The sequence below is a fragment of the Rhincodon typus genome, chromosome 19, assembly GCF_021869965.1.
Source record: "Rhincodon typus isolate 14 chromosome 19, sRhiTyp1.1, whole genome shotgun sequence".
Lineage (NCBI taxonomy): Eukaryota > Metazoa > Chordata > Chondrichthyes > Orectolobiformes > Rhincodontidae > Rhincodon > Rhincodon typus.
This window is the reverse complement of record NC_063350.1, coordinates 38,907,840-38,927,677: the sequence shown is the minus strand read 5'-3', so window position 1 is coordinate 38,927,677 and position 19,838 is coordinate 38,907,840. Positions and strand designations below refer to the sequence as shown.

Genomic DNA, 19,838 nt, shown 5'->3' with positions numbered 1-19,838 from the left:
TCTAGGCCCGAAACGTCAGCCTCTCTGCTCCTATGATGCTGCTTGGCCTGCTGTGTTCATCCAGCCCTGCACCTTGTTGTCTCGGATTCTCCAGCATCTGCAGTTCCTACTATCTCTGATCCCATTGAAGTATAATTGGGTAATTTGTTGAACACATTTTGACTGTATTCTGTGAACTGCAGCTTTTGCACTCATCATAAATTTGTGTAACATCCATTCTTTATATTAGGGAAGTGTTTTTTTTTCCCAAAACAGTCCTCTTGTTTCTGGATGTAGTATTTTCTCTTCCAATCTTCCTCCCCATACCTTTTGAGGGCATTTCCCTAGTTCAGTTCCATGAACCTTCCAACACTTCATTCTTGTAAGTCAAGACAATAAGCATTGATACATTATTGCAAAAGGCAAGTCAATTATTTGTTTCTTAAGTGATATCTGTACAATTCAAGTTAGAGCTATTGCGTAGCAATATCTCTTTTCATTTTCTCATGTCAGTCTGTGTGCATGTGTCTCTTTCTCTCGCCCCCAAACCCGTCTCTCTCTCTCTCTCTCTCTCTCTCTCTCTCTCTCTCTCTCTCTCTGCAGCTAGATCTCAAGTGGTGTTGCTGCCTCAACTTTGCACAGAGTATGGTAAAATTTAGAACAACCTTTTGCTACGTGTTGGATAAGGTCATTGAGCCCTTTTGCAGAGTTTTTGTGTATCAGTATTTGGTTCTGCATTGCGAATTCTTCAAAAGCAGTCTTTATGCTTTATGTCCACCAAAAATGTAATGCAACATGTGAGCAGCAAAGTTGTAAATAAGCAAACTTTATATTGCTGGCATATTAGAAGAAATATTTTAATATGTCCTTCTCAAAACTAGGACTGCTCTCCAGCTCCATGAAACGAGAAAGAAAGTGCACCTGTTTGGTTGTGGGATGTGCCAAAGCAATTTAAAGCCAATGGAGTATTTAGAAGCATAGTCCAGTATTGTAGAGAAGCAGGAGAATGATATCTACACAATTATTTGTCACATCCCAAAATCTGATTCGTATACAGTGACCAAGTGGAATTGGATAGTTAAGCTAATATGCTACCTGCTGTAGTGTGTAGATGAAGGGTCTAGGCCCGAAACGTCGGCCTTCCTGCTCCTATGATGCTGCTTGGCCTGCTGTGTTCATCCAGCTCTACACCTTGTTATCTCAGATTTTCCAGCATCTGCAGTTCCTACTACCTATGTAAATAAGTATTATGTTTTCTACCTGATCACTCCTGTGCAAAAAAATGCCCAACATGCACACAAAATCCATTGTCTCTGGTTGGATTTTCATCCCGTGACCTCATTTACAAAATTAAATGAGTAGGAAAGAATCCAAAGAATGCTATTTTGCCTTTCAGTTTTTCTTTTTAAAAACTGATCATTTTTATAGCTGTTGGACATTATGTAGTGTAAAAATCATGCTGCATGCCTCAATGACTACCACCCAGTGGCTACAAAGTCCATAATTATGAAGTGCTACGAGAGGTTAGACATGGCTCACATCAATTCCAGCCTACCAAACGGCCTTGATCCTTTGCAGTTTGCTTACTGGCACGACAGATCCACAGCAGATGCCATCTCCCTAGCCTTTCATTATTCCCTAGAACATCTGGATAACGAGGATTATCAACATCAGGCTCCTACCTATTGACTGCAGTTCCTTCTTCAGCGCCATAATTCCAAACAAGCTCATTTCTAAACTCCGAGCCATAGGCCTCGGCTTCCCCCTCTGTAACTGGATTGATCCTTGACTTCCTGACACACAAACTGAAATCAGTAAGGATGGGCAAGAACACCACCTCCACCATAATCCTCAACACCGGTGCCCTACAAGGTTGTGTACTCAGCCCCCTGCTATACTCCGAATACACGCATGACTGTGTGGCCAAATTCCACCCAAACTCCATTAACAGGTTTGCTGACGACACCACCATTGTAGGTCGATTGAAGAGACAGAATACAGGAAAGAGATTGAGTGCTTAGTGGCACGGTGTAAAGACAACAATCTCTTCAATGTCAGCAAAACAAAGGAGCTGGTCATTGACTTCAGGAAGCAGACTGGAGGGTGCTCCCCTGTCTGCATCAATAATGCTGAGGTGGAGATGGTCGAGAGTATCAAGTTCTTGGGAGTGATGGTCACTAACCATCTGACCTGGTCCACTCTTGTTGACGTGATGGTCAAGAAAGCACACCAATCTCTCTACTTCCACAGGAGACGAAGGAAATTTGGGCATGTCCACAAGGACTCTTGCCAGTTTTTATAGATGTACCATAGAAAGCATCCCGTCTATGCATCACAGCATGGTTTGACAACTGCTCTTTCCAAGACCGCCAGAAACTGCAGAGTGTTGTGAACCCAGCCCAGTCCATCATGCAAACCAGCCTTCTATCCATTGACTTCAACTATACTTCCTGCTGCCTTGGGAAAGCAACTGACATAATCAAAGACCCCTCTCAAGCTGGTTATACTCGGAAGGTATCAAAGTTTGAAAGCACATATGAACAGATTCAAGAACAGCTTCTTCTCTGCTGTTATCAGACTTTGTGAACGGATCTCAATGTTAATTTTGATCTCCCCCTCCCGTTTCGTATTCTCTCCACGCGTTCTTTGCAGCTGTTACACTGTTCTGCACTCTGTGTTATGCAACCCTGATGTACTTCGTATGTTAAGATCTGCCTGTATTGTGCACAAAACAACCACTTTTTTTCACTGTGTATCTTGCTACATGAGACAACAATAAATCAGTCAATTATGTACGCAGAGAAGGATTTTTTTTCTGTGAAGTTCTTTGCTAATTTTTTTTTTAGTTGTAAGGAGTGAATGTGCCTTAAACTTGAAAAACCTCAGCAGTCCTGGCAGCAACCATGGAGAGAGAAACCAGTTACCATTTTGAGTTTAATTGTCTTCAAAGAAGAGTCCTATTGGATTCAGCATTGACATTGTTTCTCTCTCTACAAATGCTGTAGAGCCCCTGAGTTTCTCCAGAACTTTATTTCTATTTCAAATCTACACTTTTTGTTTGTTTAATTTTAACAACTACTTTATACCATTTTCTGTATCTTGGTGTGTGCTACCCTCCACCAATCCTGTGTACACAATTGATAGTCTGTGAACATTGAGCATGCTATAGTCTCTATAATTCCTTTTTGTTATAAATCAGAATTATAGAAACAGAAGAAAAATAGAAAATATGTGCAGATCTGTCTGGTATTTTACAGAACCTGTGAATGGAATCTGACTTAGCCACAAAGTGTTGCCATTCAAGTGAAATATAAAAGCTGAGAAAATCTTCACCTCCAATATAAATTATATGCATATTCTGCAGAACACCCACTTCTTCATGGTAAAGGTGTAATTGATCTGATTATTAATAACTCATCATACCCCGTCCATTCAAGCGTGACAGTAGTACTGAGCACCACAGTGTCTGGTTGGATAAAACATTACCGAAGTCTGTTTCACAGTAAAGGTACATATTCACAACGAGTCAAAATCTCCCTCGATTGATTTTTTTTTTAAACAGGCGAGTGACGAGTAATCTCAAAGAATAAAGTTGTGAAAGGCACTAAAGAAATATCAATGAACCAAATACTTCTCGGCCCATGGAGTGTTTTTGAAGTATGATCGCTACTGCAGTGTAGGAAATACATTAGTGAAAATAGTTACATTTGGAATAGTAATACAGTAAATGGGGTCCTCTAATGATTCTGGAATCTTGTGATGTAACTGGGCATCTGTTTCTCTTCCTAAAGAATTGTTCAGCTAAATGATATTAGAGGCTTATGAGAAATCTGAACATCTGGAATTAGAACTGCTTCCCAGGTGGTCTGACAGTGCTATAATTTCTTTCCAGCTTGTTTTGGCCAGCATATGTGGTTGTGCATGAAGACTATTAAGTATCCCAGTCATTTAACTATTGATGAGTGAAATAGTGTTCAAATCAGATTTGAATACTGGGCATTGTACCCAACCGATGGGAACTGTCCATTACATTACCTGCAGACTTTTACACTGCTGCACCTCCCCATATGAATAAATTTTTTGTTTTATAATTAAAAAAATGCTAAGTATGCATTTTGGAGTAAAACACCAATTTTCTATCTAAGACTAATTGTCATAACGTGGGAATTGAGTTGTACTACAGTGTGTATTTTTAAAAAATGTATATGAAATGAACCTGAACGCATTGTACCTCTTTTTTTCCAATTCAGAATGGGAAGGTGAACATTGATATTGTGAGTAGCAGTAAGATGCCAAGTAGCTAGCCATATTTGTTTCCCGGCTGTGTTCATTTTGAAGCTGTCTAATCAATTGGATTGTAATTGCTGCGAATTATTGTATTAAGCTAAGATGATCGCAAAACAAAAACAAGTGGAATACAGCTTTTCTTATTGCTGTGGAGATGTGCGTTTTTCTTCCCTTTTTTTCAGAGCTTCTGTTCATTATAGCTGAAGCTTAAAATTGAGGGGCCATGTAGAAATAACTGTTTTAGCAGTTCTAGTCTGCGGAGGTTTGCTGCCATCCCTGCACCACAGTAAAGGAAATCGACAAGGGATTATCACTTCTAATCACTGTGCACTGTGTCTGTCTGAAGTGTACATGGATGCAGGTTGGCTGAAAGCTGGATTGGGAGAACTTCCATAATTCCTCCTCCATCTTTTTTTTTCCTCTCCTGTCCTCCCCCTCTCCCTCGCCCTCACATCGCCCCAGCCAACTGTGTTTGAATAACTTGCTTGTACTTGCAGTGCAGACCTGTACGTTTTAATAACTGCTCTGGTGCTCTAATACAAAGTTAAATTCATCTTCGATGAAATTGAACTGGGGAAACTGACTTCTATTCAAAACTTTTCCTAACAAATAAAAGCTAATTACTTTTTATTTTGTTGAATCTTTGTGTAAAAAGCCTAATTACTAGACACGGATATCTTCTCCAAACAAACGTGCAGGAATCTATTCACTTTGGCTAAAATTGCCCAAACTCTAGTCAGTGGACCTGGGCACTAACCTGGCACTTTCAGTGCTACATTGTGGTGTAGTGCATTGTGACATGAAAATTTACATTGAAGCCCCAGTTTTGCTCTTTGGTAGACGTAAAATATCTTTGGCACAATTTTGAAGTGAAGGGGAGTTGTCCAAGGGTCTCCTGCCAACATTTTAGCTCTTAAGCAGCTTTGAAAACCCAATTATTTGATCTGTTACCTCGTTGTGGGACCTTGATTATATACAAAGTGGCTATTTGTATTTCCTACACTGTACCAGTGATCGTATTTCAAAAGTACTTCACTGCCTCTGAAGGGTTTGGTTCATTTGAAGTTGTGAAAGGCACTATATAGATGTCAGTTCTTTCTTTTGAGATTACCCTTCACTGGTTTTGTCACTTCTTTTTTCATTTTAAAAAAAAATTACCCTCCCTTCATTTGACAGTATCTTTGCTGTGAAACGTAAACTTCTGAAGTGTTTTAACCACCAATTTTTTTTCTATCTTTTAAACAATGGTTGACTTATATAATGGGGGCATTTTCCAACTTTTTTTTTTAAAGAGGTTTCTTTTATTTGCATTTAAGTCCCTTTTGATACCTTTTAAATGGAGAAAAAGGGTGAGGTTGTGTTGCAGATTTCCAGCCTGGATAAAATTATGTGTCCATGGCTTTTCTCCATTCAGATTCTATGTCGTGTTTGAATGTTTGTTGTGAGCAGAGCTTTGTTACACAAAGTTGCAAAACTTCCTAACCAAGCTGAAATTCAAGGAGCATTCAGTCACTTTCTCAGCAGACATAACCTCTTCATAGATATTTATAGTATGAAAAGTCAAAGTGCAGTATTTAGTCTAAAGTTCATGAAACATTACCTTTTTTATTGTCAAATCTTCTTCCAGTATTTGTGTAGAATCCTTATCTTTGCAGAAAGAATATGTGTATATGCAGAAGAATATTGCAGAATAAAATGCCCTCAAATGATTTTTTTTTCTTTTAATGGGTTATTTTAATTTAAACTGTACGTAGGGTTTTCTTTATCACATCCCTCTTCTATGGTTGCACATTTCCGAGTGGGCTGACTTTTATTAATGGCTCCTTTTCCTTCCACCCTTCTCCCTTACCAAGGTACAGGTGTTTGGTTACATTATACTATTTTGGCCAAATGACAGTGTCTTAGCAGGCTTTGCTGTGATAACTCACAGTTGAAAAGCCTATTTTTTTTTTTCTCTCTCTGCACCTCTTTAGACTGGACAGAGTCTGCCACCACATTTCTAAGTAGTTAATTTGTGTGACTGACAACCAACCCTCGCCCCTTCTGCTGTATTGTAGACTTACTTTAGTTTCCACACTTAGAATCCCACTTCCCCAAAAACTGTTTTTGTATTTATAGGTTTCTTCTTTCTTTCGCACTGAATTTGGCAAAATATGTAGGTAGTTATGATATTCTAATTTCTGTGGATGTTTCCTTTTTATAGTGTACAGATCATTTAGAGGCATGTGAGGTTTATCCCTATAGTTAAATATCTTACCAAGAAGTTGCTGAACTGGAAATGTGCAGCAATGTCTTTTGTGTTATAACCTCCTCCAGCTGTTGGAGATGTAAAGGAAGGTTTAAAGTCAAGCTCAGGTTTGAGCTGACCTGTTTTTAACCTTAAGTGCATAAGAGATCCGTTCTTCTGCCTTACTCTACAGAGAATATTTCTTATGCCAAATATCATAAAATCCAGGAATTGACTTTCTGTTTTTACTGTAACTTTGGACTGGTAAGCTGGTAACATCTGGGGCAGCAGAGCCAGTACATTTTTATACAATGCTTTCCTTGCTCTGGTGTACCCAAAAGTAGAGCCCTGGCTTGGAACTGCCACGCAAATATGGTAGATGGCCATTTCTGAGGATTATTTCAGGGACACTGAGACCAACCCAACTTGTGACCTTCCTGTGCAAGTGCATATTGGACCTACTTTTGCCTATAGGGAAAACCACCTCCTCAAAAAATGTAGTATTAACCAGTAATGCACACTTCTGATACCATTGTATCCAGGTTTCAGGCTTACTTCACCACTGGTGACTTGTGGTTGGGATAGAGTACTGCAACCAATTCTCCCTCGTAAGGCTTATCTCAAGGGGCTGTTCAGAAGTATGTGGTGAAGGATGGACCGAGAATAAGTTTTTCAGCATACATAATAGCAACTATATAAAAGGTTACATTTAACTCTTGGGTTTGTTACATATTACTAACAAGACATAGATAAGATCTATGTGCCTCTATCAGGAGACCATGTCAGAGTCCAACAAATTGATTCACCTCCAGGGACTGTGTGGTGACATCAGATAGAGCTCCAGTATTAAGTCTTTTGCAATTGCATGAGTGCAAACATTACAATTCACAACCTACTAACTGATCCAAGTGGTGAAGTTCAAAATTTCAACCTTCAATGAAAACTCTGGACAAACCTGTGAATTTGTGATCACTTTCTCTACAAGTGGAACACAAGGAGCAGCCCAAACCATGGCCAACCATCTAATTCAAACCACTGGCCATCTACTTAACTGCTATGTGAGATTCATTCCTGATGATGTCACAATTTTGTCATTTCAATTGAATAATTGATTTGTTAACCCTGAGATTGAACAAAACTGCTTCCCCAATTGTATGAGTAAGTAAAAGCCCATGGATTATTTGTATGAGTTGATTTGTCTTGACTTCAGTAGCTAAACGTTTTGAAATTCAATGAGATAATGTAACTACTGCTCCCTCTACAGTAAATTACTACAAACCTCACTGCAAAAATTCATTTGGACTTACTACAAGAGGAAAAAAAAATCAAAAGGAAACTTTTATGCCTATGGGGGAAGTGGGGAAATTTTTTTTTAAACAACTTCTTTTGTCTTTTTCAGTTTCCCATCCCTCCACAACACACCGCACCCCCCCACCCCGCCCTCAACCCCAAGAAAACATGATAACTTTGGTCTGTAACAAACTACACTTTATAGAGCTTAGTTGGTTAAAGTTACTTTGTTATTTCTCCCGTTCTAGGGTAAAATTCCATGGACATTGATGAGTATATTGCAGATTGCCAATGTGTGATCTTTGACTAAGAATGCTTTGCTGTCATAAAACAATCTTCAGTATTAATTGTATGTTATGTTTCTCATTGGAAGACGAGACTGATGTGTCTGTGGATGCTATTTGTAGTAGGCTAGTCACTCTCTTTTTAAAACTTACGGTTCTACTGAAAGTTCTAAACTAGCAAAACTCTGGGTTTGTTCATTGGGTGGTATTTGTAGAAAATAAAGGTGAGAAGATAACTTTTATAAGATGTATTGGCATCTCCCATTGAGAGAGGATAAAATACCTTAACTATTAAAACATCTGGGTGTTTATTTGGTGTTACTGACAATACCTTCAGGCATTTCCTAACAGAATTAACTGGCAGTGATTAAGTAGATCTGTTTGTTGTTTCAATTTTTAGTTTCTTCCATTTTAAAGGCATGTTGTCTTCCTTTCACATTAAATTCCAGGCAAGTGGTTAACAGTTGTAAACAGACAGAGCCATCCCTTGTAAAACTCAACTTGTGGAATGGCTTTTAAGGTAAAGCATTTAAAAATTTATAACCACTTTGTAACAACCCAAACTGAACCTGCTAACTTCAGTTTTGTTCCTGATATCTGATACACTGCACATTTATAGTATGCATCTTGTTACAGAGTTTTTTTGTGGGTACTTGTGAAAGAAAGCTTGTTCAATAGGTGCCCCTTAAATTGGGATTGTAGTTTGCAAGTACAATCTCTTTCTCTTTTTTTGGCTATTAGACAATGCAGTGCTGAGCAGAGCATCAGGAAGAATCTTATATGTGTAAAGTTAGTTCATCTCGACCAACTGATATTGGTGCTACAGTTGAGCCACCATTCATGACCCTTGCTGGAAGGTGTCAAAGTGTTTCCCTATTGTCTGTTACATCTGCCATATAACCACTTCCTGTTCTCCACTCCATTTCTTTGGGTCATTGTGTTTCTTCTTTTTTTTTGTATTTCTCACTGTCTTAATATTTTTGTCATTTTGAAATAAAGTGAAAATGATGAATTTGCAGTACATATTTCTGACTTATCTCCAAACATTTGTGTAATTTTTCTCTCTCTCGAATTTTAGATTTTTCTTTTAAATGTTTTTCTTTATGTTCCATGGGCTGTTTTTAAAATGCTAGAAACAGCTAGCTATTTATACAAAACAGAACTTGACACTAAATCAGATGTGTCATAATGCATTTTTGTACAGCTATACTAGTCATGAACACTTGCTTATATTGTAGCGCGACCAGAGGGGCACACTTGCTGTCTGTGCCCAAGCAGTGGCTGTCATCACTGCGAGCAATGCATCAGAGAGATGCCTGCAGTGAAGAATAAACAGCAATGAAATGTTGTTTATTTTTTTGAATGAATTCAAATCCTGGCATTGTGACTTGTTCACTGCCCTACTTAGGGCTGGTGTGTACACTTCCCTGCCTCCCTCCAACTTAGCACTGTGAGTGAGGGAGAGGTAGAGGTAGAGGGGTATGGAGTGGAGCATCCATGGAAGAAGTGACTGTGGTACTGAACAGGGGAGTACAACTGAGGAAGCTGAGTGGAGAGAGAAAGTGGAATGCTGATCAGAGTTGCAAGCTGCGTGAAGGTTGTACCACACGTGTGCGTATGGGTAGAGTTGCTGCCAACTTCTGATTAGGCACGATTAATGTCAGCTGCACAGACGTCTTCCGACATTGTAGTGAAAGGAGACTGTTGTAAAGTTGTATTAATTGCTTGTTTGGTTATAGTTGGCAAATGGGAGCTGAATTCTTGCAAAACAGCTTGGACTTTATTACAGAATTTAGCAGGTTGAAACTAATTGACAATTTGATTATCTTTTTAATGCATTTTAATTGCCTTTATTAATTTTAATTTTTAATTTAACTGGTCGGGGATCTAGAAGAAAAGTGGGAACAAGGAGCAGCACTGGGAAGAGAAATGGTTTTAGAACCAGGCTTTTAAATATAATCGATAAGGATTGGGACAAGTGAGTTTTTTTCCCCTTTTTCTAGCTGCTTAACCGTTAAATGTGTGGCAGTCTTGATCAGAGAAGTTGATGCCTCCAAAGGTGGCACTGGAGATAGTTTATAAGTAAATAACTGCTCACTCTGCATGAGTAACTAGTGTTTTGAGAAGAGTTGACTCTATGTTGGCAAGTCTCTGCGGTTTGACTTTGGAATTGATGGGTTGAAACAGCTCAAAAATCCTATCATTGCATAGAAATAAGTGACTAATGTGAAAAATTTATAGATAGTTACCCCCTCAACTTGTGCTGTATTTGTAAATTCCCTTTTGATGTATCATACAATTCTAGCAAAAAAAACCTTTTCTTCCATCCATTAAAATTGACAGTCAAGTAATGTTTTTGTACCCTATTTGTGATATAACTGGCATGTTAACAAATTTCTTTCCTGGGGTGATTTTAAATGGGCAAATTCCTTCCATTGTGGACACCTGTGGAAAAGTATGATGGATATTCATTTTCACAACGTAGTTACTCTGCTTTTCTAACCTTTTTTTTGCAGGTTCTGAGGAATGTCAGGATGATGGAGATGGGGAAGTAAGCGCAAAGAAATGCAGGACCGAGGAAACCAACATCTGTAGGAAATGTTGTGCTGAATTCTTTGATCTCTCCAAGTTCCTCGAGCACAGGAAAAATTGCACTAAAAACCCACCAGTTTTGATTATGAATGAAGGTGAGAGGGAAATGCCCCCAAAAGACAGCCCAGAATCTTGTCCAGATAACTTTGCAAATGGCCAACTGAATGATCAATCAAAAAGCAATGATAGCTCTAAAGAAAAGGTGCATGAACAGAGTGGAACTGCTGAAATGAATGTTGATATTGTAGAATCTCAAAAATCATGTGCCTCAAATGCTGCCACTAGTTTACACCCAGCCTCTGACATGAGCTATGTGTCCCAATCTAAAATACCAAACACTAACGTCACATTGGAGACTATTCAGAACACTAAAGTGGCAGTGACTCAACATATTTCCGACAGTGTGCCTACCAGCAATTCAAATGCAACCGGAAATGTCAATGTCATTCCTATCTTGCTTGAGCAATTGGTCTGTTTGCAGCAGCAACAACTCCAGCAGATTCAGTTAACTGAGCAAATCCGCATCCAGGTGGCAATGATGGCCCCTCATTCTCTTCATCCTTCCATCGTTGCAGCTGCAGACCCCCTTAAAGCACTAGGGGCTCACCTGTCACAACAGCTTTCTGCTGCTGCTGCTTTAATTGGGCAGAAAGTTGGTAGCCAAACCTTTACTATGGATGGTTTTAAACCAGTACAGCTACCTCACTCGTCTGTTGGTACAACTCATTTTAATAAAGGTTTACATCACTCTGAGTCAGGGTCTCTCCAAACTGCTAGTGCTTTAGCTACATTAACCTCTAAGCCTGATTCCATTTCTTGCTCTGAAAACCCCTCCAGGCTTAAACATGGTAACCTCACGAGCCCAGCTGCCAGATTTCCAAACCCCTTGCTACCTCAGTCTCCAAATTCAGCAACTATCCACAACCCGCTGATGGGACTATCTGCAGCTTCGGCTGCACGAAATCAGAAAGGCAAGCCTCCAAATGTTGCAGTGTTTGAAACCAAGGCCAGTTCAGAAGAGTCCTTTTTCAAACACAAATGCAAGTTTTGTGGCAAAGTATTTGGAAATGACAGTGCTCTGCAGATTCACATCCGTTCCCACACTGGTGAAAGACCTTACAAGTGCAACATCTGTGGCAACCGTTTTACAACCAAAGGCAATCTGAAGGTCCATTTCCAGCGCCACAAGGAGAAGTACCCCCATATCCGAATGAATCCATATCCTGTTCCTGAACATCTGGACAATGTTCCAACTAGCAGTGGAATTCCCTATGGCATGTCCATACCTGTTGACAATTCGGCTAACTGGGTGGACACCAAGCCTGTCTTGCAAACATTGTCGAATTCAATTGGCATGAAGCTGTCATCTAGTTTTGAGGATACTTCAGAAAAGGTACCTGTGAGTGAGTTTCTGCAAAGACGATCTCCAGCAGTGAGTGAAACTGCTTCTATGTCATCAAATATCAGCAACTATGAATCTAACCTAGAAATTAAGCCTACCAATGAAAATGGCAGCACAACTACTTTGGCTACGTCTATAATGCCAGAAACCTCAAAGCCCAAGCTTTCTTTTGGTAACATTCTTGATAATAGCCAAGCATCTGAGACATTCAAACTCCAACAGCTGGTAGAAAATATAGACAAAACATCCACTGACCCAAATGAATGTGCTGTATGTCATCGTATATTAAGTTGCCAGAGTTCACTCAAAATGCATTACCGTACTCATACTGGTGAAAGACCATTCAAATGTAAAGTTTGTGGCAGGGCTTTTTCCACAAAAGGCAACCTCAAGACTCACTATGGGGTACATAGGGCAAAACCACCATTACGAGTGCAGCATTCATGTCCTATATGCCACAAGAGATTCACCAATGCTGTTGTTCTTCAGCAGCACATTAGAATGCACATGGGAGGTCAGATCCCAAACACACCTCTGCCAGAGGGCTATTACGATGGTTCTGATCCAGAGCCAGCATTGGCTGATGAAAATGCTGAACTTGATAGCAGTTTTACAGACGAAAATATGGATGAATCTGAGTTAGAAGGGGAGAAAGGTACAAAGGTGCCTACAGTTGAATATTCAAAACCGGTTTTGCCTTACAGTGACTTGCCAGCCAACTCTCCTTTGTTAGTATTCTCAAATATAGCTGCTTTGGAGAGTCAGATGAAAATGATTAATTCCAGTGTGAACTTACAACGTCAGAGCAGTTTGAAATCTGGTGAGAATGGCTCCCCAGAAAGTGAAGGTGTGACTAATGATTCTTCCGCAGTCGGGGACCAAGAGTACCAGAATAATCAGAGTCCAGGTGCTTCAGAATCTGTGTTGTTCCAAGCTTCATCTCCTGCAAATAGCTACAATGGTAGTCATCTGTCAAAGTCACCAGGATTTCCAACACCTTGTGAAAATTCAGGAGCAAAAACTGAGCCTGTTGAGACATCCGAACTACCAAACGATGGTGCATTAGATTTAACATCTGCCAACTTTAATCGCAAAATTAAGGAAGAAGTGCCTAGTATACCTTTTACTAATGGGGACTGCAGTAAGTATGCAAAAAAATTAATAGAGTAAACATTATAAATAACTCCAGGTACAGTCCATTGTCTGAGCCTCTACTTGAAATTTCTTAAATGCAGTTAAGTGGTCTAACTTGAAATAAGAGTGCTCATTAGAATTGACCATGCTATTAGTTAATTAGAGCCTTTTATTTGAAAATTAAAGAAAAGAATATTTGTATAGACAATTGATTTTTTTATTTTTTTAAAAATGTGCTCTGATCCTTTTTCTTAACTGTGTTTTAAACTATGGTGAATCCCTGGGTGGAATTTTCTCTCCCTAGAGGAGGCAAGGAGGAGAAAAGATTGGGCAAGTTTGCTGTGGAGTGACACTAATCCCTTTCTTGCCAGCTCACCTATTTTAGTCCTGGACAAGAAGGTCCATTGGGAAAGTTTCGACCTGCCTACCAGTTAAGACTCTTAAATGGTCAATTAACAGTCACATGAGGGCTTCTACTTTGTTATATCCCTGATTACCTGATGTAATCTGTGGGTGACGGAGGCATGGATGAGGATCTGGCAAGTAAGGGGTTGCTGCTGAACGCCATCTACTGCCCTTGCCTCTGATCTCCTCTCCTTCCCTCAATCTTGCCTCTACCTGATGAGAGGCAAAAGAGAGGCCCTACCTCCTCGCTATTGGATCCCCTGAAGAGTAGACCTAAACTGATTGTCTTTGTCTTTGGCTGGCACCTAATCAGAAGCTGGGACTTGCTTTGGGTAAGATGCTCATTGGCCAGCTCATAACCAGCATATTTGGTCTGTCTTTAGACTTTTCTGTGGTGGGTAGCCAGGTAGTCAATACTTAGACTGCAGTGTTATTTTTTCCTTTTTTAGACTTGAGATGACAGTACTTTAGATACATTTAAACATTTATTTGACTACTTTTAATGGAGTAAAACAGCACACAATTGATTTACTCTTTTTAGGTTTTTAGTACAGTAGAGGAAAAAAATGACAATGATCTTTCCTTTAGCATTTCTCCTTTAGTTTTGTGTGTGCTGATTGAAGTTGAGGGGTTATGGTCAGCATTCATGGGACTTCTTTTTTTGTGTCTGCAACTAATCTGCAGATGAACTTGCAAGGTTTTCTGGATAATGAACATAAGCCTGATTCCTCCATTCTATGTGTCCTATGATCGCCAGCATCCCGAAGGCTTTGGAACCAATTGTAGCACCCCTATTGCTGGGCAAGCAGAAATCGGTGAACTGTGGGATCCGAGATTGAACCTGAGAAATAAAATAGTTTGTAAAATGTATTGTTATCAGTAACAAGCAGTACCCTTTTTTTTTTGACTGACTATGGTTTTGTCATGTTACTGTTGACTGTGTGCTTTGTTTGCAGTTCCTTGATTTTAAGAACTGCTTTCTAGTTCCCTGTATTAGATACCTCCTTAGGCTGATTTTTTTTTTGAGTTGAAATTAATAGACAAGAATTTGAACTGATTGAGCCCTACTTAACATGCTGATTGTAGAGAATCTTGATTCAAATCCATTAGAGATTAATCGAGCAAGAACCTCAGAAGTGAAATGTCTTGCTCTGAATTACACCATTTTAACTTTCAGTTGGTACGTGCAATTATTAACAGCATTTAACTCTTTTTTTTTTGCCAGCCTTAGCAATAGTAGAAAGACGTGTGTATCTTGGCTTTGTACTTTTATGAAATTTCCCACTGCCAAGACTATAGCCCACAAAATCGGAAGACAAGAGGTTTGATTTGCTGGTGCACGTTGAGTCAACTTTATATCTACCAGACAGCTGGTAGGCTATGGGTGCCACAGCTGACGTCACCTCTCCTTAGTTGAGTGAAATCTAGCCAATGCGCCTGCATTTTTGTGTCTTTCCAGCTGGCAGGGCATATGTTTTGATGTTCCATGAATGATCTAAGATGTCTTTGTAGTTGAATTTTTTTTGATGATCATTGTAGTTTTGTTGAGCTTTTTAAAATATATGTTGCTAATTTATTTTGCACATGCTGTGACTAGTGATTGCACTCGATGGGGTTCAGTAGCTGTACATACTTTTGTCTGTTTCATTCTTTCCTTTGCTTAAAAATTGTTTTTCCTCCAGATTTTTATATTTTCTATTTTAGATATTACACTTATCACTGTTTTGGCATGACTAATCTGTCTTCTAATCCTTAGTACATTAAAATTCTGCTAATATCTATCATTTAAGGATACAATCTTAAATATGTCCTCTCTAGTTTCTGATTCACTAATCAGGGAAACCATTTCACACATTTTTTTTTGTACTACTCTTTAGAAAAAAAAAGAATCTTTTCCTGATCAGTTTAATGTAGGCAGGGCCAGTTTTTTTTTTTCTCTTTCTGATACTAGACACAAAGAATAATTCATCACTTTAGCATCCTTTCCATGGACTTTATTTCATGCTTCCTAAATGCAAACTCACTTCCAAGAAAACTTTCTTTGGGGGATTGTAATCTGATCTGGATTAGGATTGGCAAACAGATTTTTCACAGAAACTAATTTGAAATGATTGTAGCTATGCAGAATAAGAAAATATGCTTGGATTTTCATTTGAGAAGAGTCCAAATCAACCATTGTGGCTTTGGTGCCTTATCCAAAACATTTGTATATCTATGGTGCCGTTATTACTGTTCATGGTGGCACAACACCCTGATATACAACTCTGATCTTAGGATCAGCTATCATCAGTCTGCACTTGATTTGTTAGGCAGAGTATATTTTTTGCCCACCTGGCATCACTCCATGTAAGCAGTAGTACACTTTTTTTTTCTAACAGACCATGTTGCAACATAGGTCAAATAAAAATAATTTCGTTCAGAAAACTGGAGTTGTAACAATTATTTAAAAATGGACAGAATCAGCTTCAATCATTTCAATTTAGTTTATAACTCCCTCTTACAATCTTCTCTTTGCTTCCAAGCCTGGTCTGTCCGCAGCATTATGGTACCACTTTGCAGACTTTTGCTTCTTTGATCACCTTTTTAACTGTTACAAATTTCAACTTTGCCCATCACGATCTGGAATGCACCAATGCTGATTACAGAATCAGAAGATCAGAACAGTTTTATTGTATAATATGATCTTGTACATGCCGTATGTATTCTTTGACTTCAAAATACTTGAAAAGCATTCTCTTGTGAGATGAAACTGATAGTATGTGAAAGAAGCTAGTTTGTTTACCAATGTACGAATGATCAGGATATGGGTTACAAATGAGCTGCATCTCTTTTCTTCCACTCAGTAACTGTGCACCTTGTTCTTATTAAAAGGTCTGAACTCACTTGTAAATTAGTTAACCTTGTAGCCCATCACAAAGAAAGTTCATTGATTCATAGCTTGGCCTGGAGCATTTTTTAAAATCTCTTTCACTTTGTTGGGTGATGGTGTTATAACACCAATGTTGCTGGACCAATAATTTTGACACTAATGTTCTGAGGTCATGAATTCAAAACTAACTAAGTCAGCTGTTGGAATTTATAACTAAATTGAGAATTGAATACTAATCTCAGTCGTGGTGACCATGAAGCTGGATTTTATGATTGTCACAATCTTATCTAAAAGATCTGGGTAAATTGGGAAAAAGGCTGTGCTTGACAGGTCTGGCATAGCCTAGATATGACTCCATATTCACAGAACAAGAGTAGGCCATTCAGCTCCTTGAATTTTGGAACATGCTCAATGGTTGATCTGTGGCCTAACTCTATATACCTGCCTTTGGCCCATTTTTCCTTTTTTTTTAAAACACCCTGCTTACTCAAAAAATTTACTTCCATCAGATTTAAATTTGACAATTGATTTAGCACTGGCTTCCATTTTGTGCCAGAGAGTTCCAAACCTCTATCACCCTTCGTGTGTAGAAGTGCTTCTTAACATCTCTCCTAAGTGGCCTGGCCCTAATTCTCAGACTATGCCCCCTGGTTCCAGAATCTCCAACCAGTGGAAATATCTACCCTGTCTTTTCCTGTTAACGTCTTGAAGACTTCAATTATATCATCCCTTTTTAACATGCTAAATTTTAGAGAATTCGGATCTAATTTTGTAGAACCTCTCTTGATAACTTAACCCCTGAAGTCCAGGTATCATTCTTCTGAACCTTCTGCATCCTCGTACACCAGTCCTCCGGATATAAAGGATAGCTCTCCATTAGCTTTCTTGATTATTCTCTGCACCTGTTCGTGGCACTTTAAAGGTCAATACACCTGAATCCCAAAGTCTCTTTGGACATCCACTGTATTTAATGTCATGCCATCTAGGAAGTATCTTTTGGGCAGCACAGTGGCTAAATGGTTAGCACTGCTGCTTCACAGTACCAGAGACCCAGTTTAGATTCCAGCCTTAGGCAACTGTCTGTGTGGAGATTGCACGTTCTTCCCGTGTCTTGGTGGGTTTCCTCCGGGTGCTCTGGTTTCCTCCAACAGTCCAAAGATGCGCAAATCAGGTCGATTGGTTGTGGGAAATGCAGAGTTACAGAGATAGGATAGGGATTGGGTCTGGGTGGGATGCACTGAGGAGGGTCACTGTGGGCTTGATGGACCAAATGGCCTGCTTCCACACTTTAGGAATTTTAAGCTCTAAGTTTTCAGTCCAAAATGGATAACCTCACACTTTCTTTTTGATCTCCATCTGCCCCAGTTTTACCCACTCATCTAGTCATGTGTCATCAGCAAATTTGGATGTACGTCTTTCTATGGCATTATCCAAATTGTTAATAAATAATGTGAATAATTGAGGCCCCAGCACAGATCCTTGTGGGACACCACAAGTCACATCCTGCAAATTTAAGCATCTAGCCATTATCCCTACTTTCTGCTGCCTGCCACTCACTCCTTTTCCCAGTCATGTCAGTAATTTGCCCTCAATTCTGTGGGTTTTAATGTTAGTTAACTCTGTCTCCTATGTAGGACTTAATAGCCTTCCAGAAGGTGTTTGATATAAACAACATCTGAAGACCTTCTCCATCCATTACCTCAGTCACCACTTCAAAAATTTAAATCAGGTTTGTCAGATGTGAATTACCTGTCATGAATTCCATGCTGGCCCTCCCTACTTAACTGAAAACTTGGAAGTTTTCAGTTACCCTGTTTGTTGATTTATAGACCCTTTCCCAGCATACATGTTGGGTTAATTGGTCTGTAATTCCCTGGTTTTCCTCTTCCTCCTTTTTTTAAAAAATGGAGTGATTTCCCAATCCAGAGGAGTGATTCCCAAGTCTAGGGAATTCTGAAAGATTATAGTTGGAGCACCTACAATATGCTCCCCTACTATTTCCTTTAACATCTTCTGATGGAAACGTTCAGGTCTGGGGAATTTGTCATTCTTCTAAGTACATTAATTTCCTCTATTATTGATGTTTTTACTTACTTTTATGTTTATTCAGACCCTGTCCCTGATCTGTTAATTTCTTCTGACAAGCTATCCTCCTTTTCTACTGTAATACTGAAGCAAAATAATTATTCAGTATGCCTGCCATTTCCCCATAGTCACTGACAATATCTTGACTTCCAGACTTTCGTGGGCCGACATTACTCCCAATACACCTGCTTTCCCTTTTATGTAACTATAAAATTTCTTATCGATTTTTGATGTTGCTGGCAAGTTTCCTTTCATGTTTTTTTTGTTCTTATAAGCTGCAGTGTGGTCATTTGCTGGTCTTTGTATCTTTCCTTTTTCGGCACGATCTGTGCTTTCTTTCTGCATTTTGTAACTCCTGTTTCCTTTTTCTTTTAGTTTTATGCTGTCCTTTTATCTCTTTTGGTTGTCCATTTTTTTTCCCTCCCTCTGGTATAACCTGGTTCTATATTGCATTAAATGTTAGTTTAAACATATTCCACTGTTCTTCATTTTACACAATGTGCTTATCTCTTAACTGACCTAAGGGATGGGGAGCAAATGCTTACTTGTAATGCCCACAGGAGGGGAAAAAGGAACAGTGAGATCTTTTGGTATTTTACTCGGCCTGTATGGTATTTGGTATGCGGTATGCTAGTCTAATGAGCTGTTCTTGGAGTGGAATTTGTATTGTCTATTTGAGCCTCCTCCCTGGATGCCATCTGAAGATTTATTCTATCATAACAGCCTAAAATCGTCAGAACCCACCTTTAATGAACTCCATTGTCCCCAAAAAAAAATGACGTTATTTAGCCCAAAGTATAACCTATGGTGGCTGGTCTGTGAATTTAGAAGTTATTTAAATAGTGTTTAAATAACTTGTACATCTTCTTTTGGGGGTAAATCCTATGTAAGGTGAATCTAATTTAATAGTTTTATCATAAGCTAAATTACATGAAAACCATTCACTCACTTTTAGGTATCAATCTCAAAATATTATTCTCCATCCTTATAATTCTGTCAAGTCCAAATTACTTGAAAGCTGTAGGTTGAATAATAAAAGTTAATATTGCACACAACACCTTTGAAGGCTTTCGGAGATGGTAGGAACTGCCGATGCTGGAGAATCTGAGATAACAAGTTGTAGAGCTGGATGAACACAGCAGGCCAAGCAGCATCAGAGGTGCAGGAAAGCTGACGTTTTGGGTCTGGACTCTTCTTCAGAAACCTTCATGACCTTCTGAAGAAGGGTCCAGACCCAAAACGTCAGCTTTCCTGCTCCTCTGATGCTGCTTGGCCTGCTGTGTT

General features: G+C 39.2%; 1 protein-coding gene across 2 annotated transcripts in view; it reads left to right on the top strand.

The window, feature by feature from the left end:
• Nucleotides 1–19,838, top strand: part of sall4 (spalt-like transcription factor 4) — a 44,240-nt gene that overhangs the window by 17,558 nt on the left and 6,844 nt on the right. For both annotated transcript variants that reach the window (XM_048608618.1, XM_048608619.1), the window contains exon 2: nt 10,584–13,202. In XM_048608618.1, coding sequence (XP_048464575.1) covers nt 10,584–13,202 — 2,619 coding nt within the window. The remainder of the gene's footprint in view (nt 1–10,583; nt 13,203–19,838) is intronic.